The sequence below is a fragment of the Mesoplodon mirus genome (assembly GCF_964341445.2).
Source record: "Mesoplodon mirus genome assembly, chromosome: 6".
NCBI lineage: Eukaryota > Metazoa > Chordata > Mammalia > Artiodactyla > Ziphiidae > Mesoplodon > Mesoplodon mirus.
In genome coordinates this window covers 21409672-21422118 of record NC_138982.1, presented here as the reverse complement: position 1 = coordinate 21422118, position 12447 = coordinate 21409672, and the positions used below count along the sequence as shown (strand labels likewise).

General features: G+C 35.1%; 1 protein-coding gene across 3 annotated transcripts in view; it reads right to left on the bottom strand.

Annotated features, from left to right (window-relative positions):
* Nucleotides 1-12447, bottom strand: part of TOP2B (DNA topoisomerase II beta) — a 66010-nt gene that overhangs the window by 13732 nt on the left and 39831 nt on the right. For all 3 annotated transcript variants that reach the window (XM_082625008.1, XM_082625009.1, XM_082625007.1), the window contains exons 16-27: nucleotides 11508-11617; nucleotides 11082-11174; nucleotides 10870-10984; nucleotides 9361-9482; nucleotides 9005-9153; nucleotides 8205-8436; nucleotides 6079-6213; nucleotides 5289-5489; nucleotides 4101-4296; nucleotides 3865-3956; nucleotides 887-1042; nucleotides 644-727 (exon numbers count right to left, since the gene is read on the bottom strand). In XM_082625008.1, the coding sequence (XP_082481134.1) occupies nucleotides 644-727; nucleotides 887-1042; nucleotides 3865-3956; nucleotides 4101-4296; nucleotides 5289-5489; nucleotides 6079-6213; nucleotides 8205-8436; nucleotides 9005-9153; nucleotides 9361-9482; nucleotides 10870-10984; nucleotides 11082-11174; nucleotides 11508-11617 (1685 nt within the window). The remainder of the gene's footprint in view (nucleotides 1-643; nucleotides 728-886; nucleotides 1043-3864; nucleotides 3957-4100; nucleotides 4297-5288; nucleotides 5490-6078; nucleotides 6214-8204; nucleotides 8437-9004; nucleotides 9154-9360; nucleotides 9483-10869; nucleotides 10985-11081; nucleotides 11175-11507; nucleotides 11618-12447) is intronic.

The window sequence follows — 12447 nt, the reverse complement described above, 5'->3', positions numbered from 1 at the left end:
AAATATTAAAACTTCTTGATTAAAAGTCTCAGGAGAGGGCTTCCCTGGTGGCTCAGTGGTTGAGCGTCCGTCCGCCTGCCGATGCAGGGGACACGGGTTCGTGCCCCGGTCCGGGAAGATCCCACATGCCGCGGAGCGGCTAGGCCCGTGAGCCATGGCCGCTGAGTCTGCACATCCGGAGCCTGTGCTCCGCAACGGGAGAGGCCACAACAGTGAGAGGCCCACGTACCACAAAAAAAAAAAAAAAAAAAAAAAAAAAAAAAGTCTAAGGAGACTATCATTCTACTTTTTAAAAATCAAAGTACCTATATTTAATCATATATATTGCTCTTACCTCTTTGGGGGAAAACATTAAAATTGAATCAATAAGCTAATTTGAAGTCAGTTAAGAAATTTTAACTAGCAGAGAGTATTAGAATTTAATTTATTCTAAATTTCAACTCCATAGCTTTTATTCATCTGCATCAGATATAACTTTTCTTTATGGTTTCACAGAGCTAGAAGCTTAATCCTCTACAGCTTATAAACATATTAACTTTTGTACAGTTAAAGGAAACCCTGAGATAATTTAATTTAAAAAATTTTCATTCTTGTTTCGTAAACATTACTTTTCCAAATATATTTTAATGGAGACTTAACCTACATCCAGTTCTTCAACAAAAGCTGCTAAATCTTCTTTCCAAAGATCTGAAGGAGATTTTCTTTTAAGATCACTGACCTCTCGCCCCTATAATAAAAAAGTAGTACAATTCAAACATTCAATTTTAAATGTATAATTTTCAAATGTATACATAAAGGCTAAATAAAACTTTATTTCTGGAAAAGAAAAATAAAGATATGGATAGCACTTAAAGTTTCAAATTATTTAACCCACAAAAGTTCATACTTTTCCATCTCTCTGTTTAATCAGTTCTTCAACTTTTTCTTTAGTAAGAGACCATAGAGACATATTTAAAATATAATTAAAATCAGGGCCTGAAGGAGTTCCTGAATCAGAGGAACTATCATCATGCTGGTTTTGTGTTTCTTCCTCTTCTGCTGCCTGTAAAAAATAATAAACTTTATATTAAAGTCCTATATAATATCAAATCAATGTTGAATTTTATTGAATACTGAGTTTAAAATTCCATAATGCTATACTCTTAAAGCTACATCTTCAGGGTGGTGGGTTTATTTTAGATTATCTGCGAGATTATCTATGAAAATATATTTCCTATAAAAAGTTTAAGTTTTCTAAAAATGCACAATAAAATCATCAAAAGGAATGGTATATTCAGCCTCTATCCAGGAATCTGGTGAAAAATTAACTGCTTGAGAAGACACCACATCTTAAAATTAATAGAGCAGAACTAATGTTTTATCATGCATCTTGTCAGTCTTTATATTGGTGAGTGAACAATCTGAAACCTAAAATAAATATCACTTATGAAGAATGTTTTACAGTTATAATAAATATGCTAAGGTAGACAGTCACTATGGATGAATTCTTGATAAAGATTCCCTCAAGCAAGAACATTCATTCAAGGACTAAGCTGAAGCTCACTTCAGCATTTAACAGCTGGTGAGTCCGTCACAAGGGCTATTCTCAAAGTTTATCTATAAGGCCTTCTTTCATAGGAGCAGTTGCAATAAAAAATCTTATGCTAATATTAAATTTCAAAGTCCAATGAATTTAATAGAAGTTATTATAGGTGACATCTTTAAAATTTTTTAAATAACAACAGCTGTTAAATAAAACTGCATCTCAATTTTTGAAGGCACTCAGATAATTAAAAATGACTGAGTTAGCCATGATACTCCATAAAACAAAAGTTCACTTCTAGCAATCAAAAGAGAAAAAAAAAAGCTTTACAATTTAATTTAAAATTTTCAGTAAAATAATGTGTATATACAAAGTAAACGTTAGGTGTATTTTAGAAGTAAAGGAATAAAAATAAAAATTGCAAAGCAAGATGCTTCATTACATAAACAAAAGTATAAACTCAATTAAGTAACATTAGCCAAATAAAGAATGCTGTTGTTGGGTTGATAATAGATTATTAAGTACCTAGATAATTTATGACAAATTAATACAGTCTACAGTTTTTAAAATTTCTTCATGAAATAGTGTGTTGCTATGGAATTTTAGGTTGCTACACTACTATTAAAATATTATTAGGGTGTCATAAAATCCTATTTAGACCCACACTTCAGAAGTCTATTTGCTCTAGGTTTTGATGACACACCAAGTATTGTTAATGAGTGCTCCATGAATATGTGTATCTATCATTGTTATGAAGATGACTAAGGATACTTTCAGGGAAAAAAAACAAAAACCAAGAAACTTTTCAAGTTCCAATGACAATTCTACCATGTTTTTGATCTTCTAATTATCGGCTTTATAATTATCTCTTCTCCAACTCTACACAACAGGACACTCTTTTAAGAGTAGTTCCTTTTGTTTCTTGAACCCCCAAAGTGAACACATGGCCAAGATGCTGGGAACATTTTGAGGGTAACAATGAAATTACTGAAGCCAAGCACTAGCTTTTACCCATGAAGTCTACTTCCGCCAGAAGGGCATTCTCAAACCCTAAACACCTTTATTTTTTTAAACTAAACATTAAATTCATTAGCTTACTAGCTTTTCTTTTTTTTTTAAGATATAATTTAAACCAACAATGATACAGAAGGGCAAGTAGTGTATAAACCATAATTTGGGGTTTAAGAATGCAACAAAACACATTGAAAGGAACACAACATGCTTGAGTCATCTTAATTTTGAATACTCCCCCAACTTGTCCTACCCAATTTTCCTCAAACAATGAATAAACCTATTCTCTTAACATGTAATTGCTAAATATGTAATTTATTCTAATTTTACTCACTCTAACATATGGCAATCTATTGACAGTTCAAAATTTAAAAAAAAACTTAATGTAAATGAAAACACTATTTCAATGGAGTTTGATGAAAAATATGAAAAACATTATGGTTGAGAACTCATGAATGTTGGGAAGTTTATAAAGTTTCAGTTCAAATTACATCACATAATCATAACTATTTTTTAAAGATGTGAACTTTATCAGTATTACATATATATAAAATATTCTAATTAAGTATCTGAAAATTAATCATTTCCAACTTTCTTCCTTTTGTACATGTGTTCTCAATCACAATGCTGTACTGCCTTTTCAATTTTTTTTAAATTGTCCACAACAGCAAGAAGCTATTCTTGAGAAGAATCTCAACGTTTCAATATCCCATTTACTGAATTAATATTAGTACTCTATGATCTAAAATGGACAATTTAATAAAACATCAGACTTTTAATCTGAAGTTCCAGGGTTTAAGATCTCCAGCTAAAGACCTAAGCATAGGTCAGAGCACATACTTGGTGCTCGATAAATACTGATAAATACTGACCATTCTCTGTCTCTAGTCTCCCCAGCGTACACCAAAACCAGATCAAGTGAGTGGTGAGTGGATTCCACATTGTGGCCACAAATTGCTCAGGGGGAAATTATTTCTGTGTTACCAGTGTAGTTCCCAGATAGTGACATGAACCTCACAAAACCACCACCACCACCGTCCTTTAACGGCAGGCTCAGAAAGAAGGCTGAGGAGACTAAGCAACCTTCTCCAACCAGAATCATTTCTCCAGGCCCTGGCTGAGCCACACTGGCAAAGTGCTTGGCAGTGGGTGTGCACTGCAAGTTCCTGCACCCTATCTGTTTTGTGGATACACAGAAGACTTCAGTCTCCAAACAGACTACTCAGCACCTTTAGCAGTACTAAATTCAAAATTTAGGGGTTGGGGTTTTTGTTTGCTTTGGAAGTTGCTTTCAAAAGCTTCTCTGAATGTCTCGTTCTGCAAATGATTACCTTTTCTTGTGCTTCTTTCCAGGCTTTCACTGGGTCAGATTCATAACCTCTCTGGACTAACATTTGAATCAAATCTTTCTTTGACCTATTCTCTATGTGAGGGAAAAATAAAGTTAGGATCAAGAAAAGAGTCAATTTGTATTTGTTTATATTCTACTGATAAAAACGTCTTCTATTAATAAAGTTTGTTTTTTCCATTTTAACTAATGTTCAAATTTTTAAAGGTTGCATCTTACCTATAGTAATCTTCCCTTGTATCTTCTCTAAAATGAAACGGGCTTGATTATTAAGCTTTGTAGATTCTGCTCCCAGCATTCCTACAAGCCACTCCTTACGTAAACCATAATAGCTTAATCGTAAATCAAAGAATTCTTTCAAAATGTCTTGCACAGTTTCATACTTCTTCAGACATCCCATATGATCAAAGAGTACCTAAACAAAACACAAAGTTTTTGAAGATTATATAAATCTGTGTTGGTATTTTTAACCTGTATGCTACAGTATTTAAAATAACCATAATACACGTATATGAATACACACCACCCCTAAAATCCAGAACAAAATTATTAATATTCCTTTGGTGGCTCCAAGAAACTGATAAAATTCTATTCTCAAAACTATGAAAATATTTAAAATTGGAATAATTTTGAAAGATAAAAATAGGTCCTTAAAAAAAGGTTACTTAAAACTATATGAACTATGGCTATAAAGCCACCTAATAAATTTTTTTTCAAACTAAAAACAAGCATATTCTATAAGTAAGTTTTTAAATATTAAAGTTCTCTCTCTCTCATTACTCAATGGACATGCATTTGCCTCTCTCTTTGTTGTTTTTTATGAATGGGCTATAATTCACTCAAACTTCAATTTAGAGGGAAATTTTACTTCTTCTCTATCTTTTTCTCCTTTTTCTATCAGCCTTGCTTGGCAGATTATGGCACTTTTTCTCAGTCACTGTGCTATTGCTGGATTTTTTTCTTTTACTCTTTCTCAAGTCTAAAAAGCTAATTTGGAATGGAACAGGGTAATCATACATGTTCACTTTTTATCTTCCTCCCCAATTATCTAAAGTTTAATAAAGCAGATTAGAGTCGTGAGGAGATAAGAACTCCACAACGAGAATGCTAATAGAGACAGGCATGAGGCAGAAGGAGACCCTGTGACAATCACTCTCAGAACTTCCAGCCAGTGTGTGTGAGGGTATGTGTATTCTGTGTGTTCAAGCCCAGATGCACAGATGCAGGGTTGGGGTTAAGAGCAGAGGATAACATTAGAGGAAAGGGAATGTACCTCTAGATTCTTTAGCAAACATACAGGGGGAAACGCATTCAGACTTACTATAGCTACTCCCCATCATGAAGCCAATTACAAAAATCCAAGTCACAGAATGCAAGGTTACATTCATAGTAAATCTAGTCAATTACCATGGAATTACAAGTAAGAGTAGTTTGAAGTTTAAAAACTTTGTGCAATCCAGCAGCTTCTGCTTGTGCTAGTTTCTCTTCAGTCATTTTCACCACAAATTTCACAGTTGTATCAGTATGGTATTCTTTATAATCAGAAATTAATGCTGGTGTTTTATCTGTTCCATTTAGCATAGGTTCTAAAACCTGTTCTTTGTATACCTATAAAAGATTCAAAAATAAGTAATTCTTTCATGACACACATTCACGTTCTTATTCTACAAGTCATGCAATCTTTAGAACTTCTCGATTCCAGTGGGGAAACCTCATCTATATCATCTCCTGCCCAGTCACTATAGTTGACAATACATGGGGATCTCAATGGAGAAAGACGATATACAAGGTACTCGTTCTGATCTGCTCATACTCAAAAGGCAACAAGAGGCTGAGAGTACAAAGCGTATGGCATCAACTAGCACTGACGAGGTGACGCGTGTACTTTTAGATCCAATACTGAATGACATGAGTTTATTGACCATATTTATAAGGGTTCAAAACACTGTTTGTTACATACTATTCTAGTCATTGCAACGTAAACAAAGATAAGTCTTTTTAAAAGCTAGCTAAGTCATTCTACATTTAGGTAACTTTTAAATTACCATTGGAATATTCCAATGAGTGTGTCAAAAGTGTATACATGAATGTTTAAACATTCTACAGACACAGGGCAAACAATCATATTCTCACCAGAAAGGACTGACTAACACAACTGCCACAAGCAGCTCACAGGCAGCTCACGTCTTATACCAACCTGTGTCCAAGTTCTAACGGGAAGCTCTGTAATCTCCACTGTGTTTCTATCCACCACAAATATTTCACCACTGACTGCATATTGGTTTTGACCAAGTTCTTGGATTGTTCCTTTAAAGTTTTTGTAGTTTGGAAGCTGTAGAGAAAAATAAAAATACCTAAAGGCCCCGAATTCTCACTTGAGTGCCAGTGCCACCTCTGAATGCCCCTTAGTCGATGACCTATTGCTACCGACAGGTTCACACAACTGAAACTAAATTCCTCTCCTCGGCAATAGGCCCTCTCCAAATAATCACTCAATTTTGAATTCACGGCTTCTGTTAATATACTCTCAACAGCCCCCCAAATCTCAAAACCTCAGCACCACCTCTCCTGGTCTTCCAAGAATATTGCCTTTTTTTTTTCCAGCTTATTACCCCTCCATCCTTCCTTCTCCCCTAGATTAAAAATCCTTCAAATCCAAACTCCTCAGACATTACGTTACAAGCCAAGCTAACCTTCTAACTTTTCTCCGGTGATTTGCCTTCCAGATCACTACTCTTCTTCCACATTTCTCTTGAATATTCTCACTTTCACTCACTCTATCCACCAGGCCTGAAGGTTATTCAGCTCTCCACACCCCATCCATCTATATAAATCTTACTTAACCTTCTCAGCCTAATTACAAGTGATCTCTCCCTCTTCTAAAATTCCTATTTGTTATCATCACTAAGAAACCAGGCATATAGCATAGGACACTTCTGCTCACTGAGCAACTATTAATATCTTTTGTCACTGTAAACTTCATGCCCAGAGGTCTCGGCTTGACAACAGATTAACTTTTTGAAGACAGAGATCATGGTTCTTTATCTTACCACCTAGCACAGTATCATATATAGAAGATATATATATATATATATGAAACAAGTATCGATCAAATACACTGAGACAATAAATACTCTAAATGTATCTGAAATAAAATGCTATAATCATTAAAATTAATTTGATACTTGTTAGAAATATTTTAAAGTACTTTAAAGTATTTAGGAGAAAAAAGATGTTAAATCATCCCCATAATCTAATTTTCTTTTAAAATACAAACATGAAATCAAACTTGGACAGAAATACTTACAAATATTAAGTTTGTTTCTATATAATGGAGTATTTTTTCCTCTTTGCTTATTTATATTTTCTACAATGAACACTATCATTTTTGTAATAAAAATATTCTTGTATTTAATTGTATCATGATAAAGGGAAATTTCTAGATGATTTTAAATCATGTAGAAGAGCGTAAGACAATTTTTTGAGGGTTTTTCTTGGAGGGAGTTTGGGGGAAGAACTGAACATGATGAATGATGTAAGGTAAGGGCAAAAATGAAAAATATGGGGATTATTAAAATATATACAAGGTGTCTTTAAGCATTTCTTAATGACTCTAATATGACTTAGTAGTTTAAAAACAATAACATAAAGTTGCATATAACTGTGTCATAAAAACGTTATTCTCTATAAGACATTTGAAAGCCTGAACCACAGGGTACTTTAAAATTTTAATAAACAGTTTCTCCCATAAACCTTATATCCAGGCTTTTTCCAAATTCTATATCTTTTTTTTTCTTTCTTTCTTTCTTATTTATTTATTTATTTATTGCTTGCTTGCTTGCTTGCTTGCTGCGTTGGGTCTTCGTTGCTGCGTACGGGCTTTCTCTAGTTGCAGCGAGCGGGGGCTACTCTTCGTTGCGGTGCGTGGTCTTATTGCGGTGGCTTCTCTTGTTGCGGAGCATGGGCTGTAGGTGCACAGGCTTCAGTAGCTGTGGCTCGTGGGCTCTAGAGCTCAGGCTCAGTAGTTGTGGTGTACAGGCTTAGCTGCTCCATGGCATGTGGGATCTTCCCGGACCAGGGCTCGAACCCGTGTCCCCTGCATTGGCAGGAGGATTCTTAACCACTGTGCCACCAGGGAAGTCCCCCAAACGCTATACCTTTTACAGTGAGCACACAACAAGTTACACACTAATAGGGTCCTTACTGTCTACAATACGTTCTAAAATGAAAATGATTCCATTACTTTTCTAAAATGACTGGCCTTTGTAGTTTACACATTATCATTTGTTAAAATGACACGAGCAATAAGTTCTATGTAATCACCATGGGATGAGGATCCAAGCCTTCCAGCATCCGTCTGACGTTGTTCACAATCTCCCTAGCATCATAGTTGGGTAGTTTACAAGCCCATCCTGTGCCGATGCCCTCAGCACCATTTATTAAAACCATGGGGATTATGGGAATATACCACTCAGGCTCTACGCGTTGATTATCATCATAAAGGAATTTAAGCAGGTTGTCGTCCACAGCAGGGAAAAGCAGTCTTGCTAAAGAGCTAATAAAAGGAAAAAGAAAGACATGGAGCAATATCATGGTTTTAGAAAATAAAACTTCATACATAATTAAAGACTTTACATTTCGAAAAATCTTTTAAAAAGAATGCATTTGTTAAGAATTTTGGTTACATGTGCTTAATTTAAATTTAACAATAAAATTTACCTAACCTTATTACCAAATATATTTCTCTCAGGCACAAAGACAGAATAAGACAGTCTTGTTTTACTTAAGTTATTTACTGATTTACCTTCCTAAATTCTTAGCATTGATAAGTAACCTCTTAAGGATTTCCTCTTATTCTGACTAAACCACAAAACCCATCTTCAGCCTAAAAAGTAAAGTTGGATCAGAAAAAATCCTTACGTTCATTAGGACTGGTTCCACCAATAATTCATAAAAACTGAGATCAACAAATTTCATTCTATATGTGATCAAATAATTTGGAACATTCACCCTCAACATAATACCCAATCCCCTCTCTCCGTAGTTACAATTCTATTACACATTTAGTTAGTTCCAATAAACTTCAAATAGAGCTTTATACCATTAAATCAGCAAATGATTACCTTAACATTGTGAAAATGTAACGAGGACTTGCAGCATCTTTGCCCCCGTGAAGCCGAGTTCCAAACTGACCGATGGGCTGAAGCAAGTTAATGTTGTTACTCCCCACAAAGTTCTGAGCCAAGTTCACGATAGTCATCATCAGTGCTTGCTGCAGAACAGAAACAGACAGAATACAACATTCACATTCCAAATTTTCTAAATGGATTTCCTAATTTTTATTAAAACCCAAACTCTCAACTCTTTTACATTTCCAAAGAACTTATAAAAAACACTTTATTATGCTGAATTATCCTTCTACTATCCTCCTTCATGACCATAAGTATAGTTCTCAATTAATTCCAATCTCCATGCTTACTTCTCCATGATGATAAGCAGACATTTCGGCAACAGATCCAGCCAACTGTGCAACTTTTACTTCGCGTTTATCATTCCTCTTGAAACAGGTAAATAAAACTTTTCGTTGGCCTGGTTTAAAGCCTATTAAAAACAACAACACTCTTTTAAAAATATTGCTCGGGATATAGTTGTAATGTTTCTTTTAGTGACAACAATGTTTATATATTCAAGACAAAAAAGCAAAGATATAGTTTGCTTCCGAAAAATAAGTAGAATTGTTTACTTGACATTCTGTAACAAAATGAGTACATACTAACATATTTTATACCATCTCAATCTATTCCAAAGTGAAGAACCAATAGAAAGACACCCTCTGGTCTTAAAGAACTGCTCAGTGGCACCAAATTCCTTTCATAGGAAGTCCCAAACACTCATGTGCCCAAAATGCCAGTTGTGATTAAAGTACCAGCAAGCCATAAATGAGCCTGAAAACTTATTAGAATATCCTAAATCAGGAAAGCTCTTACAAAGAAGAGATGTGTTCTGGTAGTTAAGAATGCAGGCTTTAGAATCTCACTAATCTGGATACGCTTCTCAACTTGGCCACGTGACTTTCCACAACCTATTAAACCATTAAGTCTCAGTGTCCTCACCAGTGTAACAGAAATAATTACCTTCCTAATAGGGTGATCATAAGGATTACATGAGACAATGCAAGCAAAGCACTCTGCCTCCTGAGCACTCTTCTTGCTCTAGGCCAATGAGCACAGTAATAAACTTTTCAGTATATGCTAGCTATCATCATCATCATCGTGGGCCCAGAGCATGGCAGAAGCAAAAGGATGATAAAATATGGCCACTTTCCTTGAGAATTTTACAATCTAATTGAGGAGGAAAATTAACACAAGTAAAATAAGAGGCATACAATTATTGGCATAAAAGTTTATAGGCATCTGAGACCAATTTAGACGGCAATTATTAGGGAAGACATCAGAGAATGGATGTAACTTAAAGCTAGAACTACATGGATTAGTAGAACCATCTGCTATTAGCTGAAATACCAAGGAACATGAAGATCAACTAATTTGCTGAAAGTTATAAAAATCAAAATGCTCTAGATAGAAGACTAAAATCTGCTCTAAGTACTGGGTAACAGTTTAACTTTTCTGTCAAGTTAAATAAGTTAAAAGCATTAGGTTTTGGGTATTGAGGAATAAAGGTGTTTTTAAAATTCAGTCTCCAATAAATACTTTAGAACTTATCAAAATCACATTTTACTTTTTATTTTAAAAAGTCTCCAACAACTTGGGGCAAAAGCTTTAAAATTTTGCAAGTTAATTTTCTTTAAAAGTTCAAAAAGGGTTTGAAAGATCCAAATAAAGAATATAAAATTTCAGAACTACTAAACATCTCGAGAGCAACTTCAGAGTTTTTAAGTTTATTATAAGGATGGGTTAAACTACATGAAATTAAAATATACTCAATGACATACAAAAATGAAAAAGATTGTTAAACAAAAGCTACTTACCATCAACAAGAGATGGTATAGATCTTTCATTGTCTGAGTTTGAGAAGAGAATCAATTCCTTGTTGATGAAATCATTGTAAGTCAAATGCTTTGTTGCTGTACCATATAAAAATTGCTAAGAGAAAAGTTATACAGCAATTATGTCATCATTACTGCATGAATTTTAGCCTTTTTCTCTTTCTTCCCCCAGATCACCACTCTTTATGACTAACCTCTGGTAAGCCATGTAACCTACGCTGTCTCCGATCTTCCATAAAATTTGTTAACCATTCTTTTCTGTCATCGATCTTCTTCTTACTGAATGCCTGAAAGATTCCAGGTAGCAATTTCATACATTAAAAATAAAAATAATTTCATTACAAAATTAAAATTTATAAAGGCAAATAACTGATTATTAATTTCTGGGAAATTAACTTTTTTCCAATATGCTTTTATCAAAAATACACTTGAACAGTGGTGTCTGAATTAAAGAATTATGAAAGGGCATAATCTGCGGTGATGGGGAATGACACCAAGATTAACTAGGCTGGGCTTAGAATTCTAAAGAGACTTATCACAGAAAACCAGGATTGGAAGAAAAGTATGGCAGAAAGAGGGAATGGATATTAGAAGAGATTTTTTTTAATGAACTTTGTTACCAAGGTAATGGCAGCATCATCTTCAGGACCAGCATATCTAAATAAGATGCGGTGCCTTTCCATATCAGCAAAATATTCCTTGGCTTCCTTAGCTGTACTGGTACCCAACCCTGCACAATTTTAAAAATAAAAGTGGAAACAAGCCAGACAGAGACAGACAAATACTGTATGACCTCACTTATATGTGGAATCTAAAAAAAAAAAAAATCTATGTCAAACTCATAGTAACAGCATAAAACGGTGGTTGCCAGGGGCTGGGGGGAGAGGGAAATGGGGGGATGTCAGTCAAAGGGTATAGACTTTCAGTTTAAGATGAGTAAGTTCTGGGGAATCTAATGTACAGCATAATGTCTATAGTCAATAACACTATATTGTATACTTGAAAATTGCTAAAAGAGGGACTTCCCTGGTGGCACAGTGGATAAGACTCCATGCACCCATTGCAGGGGGCCCAGATTCCATCCCTGGTCAGGGAGCTAGATCCCACATGCATGCTGCAACTAAGAGTTCACATGCCACAACCAAGAAGCCCATGAGCCACAACTAAGGAGCCCACCTGCTGCAACTAAGGAGCCCACATGCCACAACTAAGGAGCCGGCAAGCCACAACTAAGAAGCCAGCAAGCCACAACTAAGGAGCCCAGGAGTCGCAACCAAGGAGCCCGCAAGTCACAACTAAGTAGCCCACCTGCCACAACTAAGACCTGGGGCAACCAAATTAATTAATTAATTAATTAAAGAAAATTGCTAAGAGAGAAGATCGTAAAATGTTCTCTCCACAAGAAAAAATATATATATAGGGATAATGAGCAATATCCAGAATATGGGAAATTACACAGGACAAACAATCCAACTTTTTTTTTTTTTTTTTTTTTTTTTTGCGGTACGCGGGCCTCTCACCGCTGTGACCTCTCCCGCCGCGGAGCGCAGGCTCCGGACG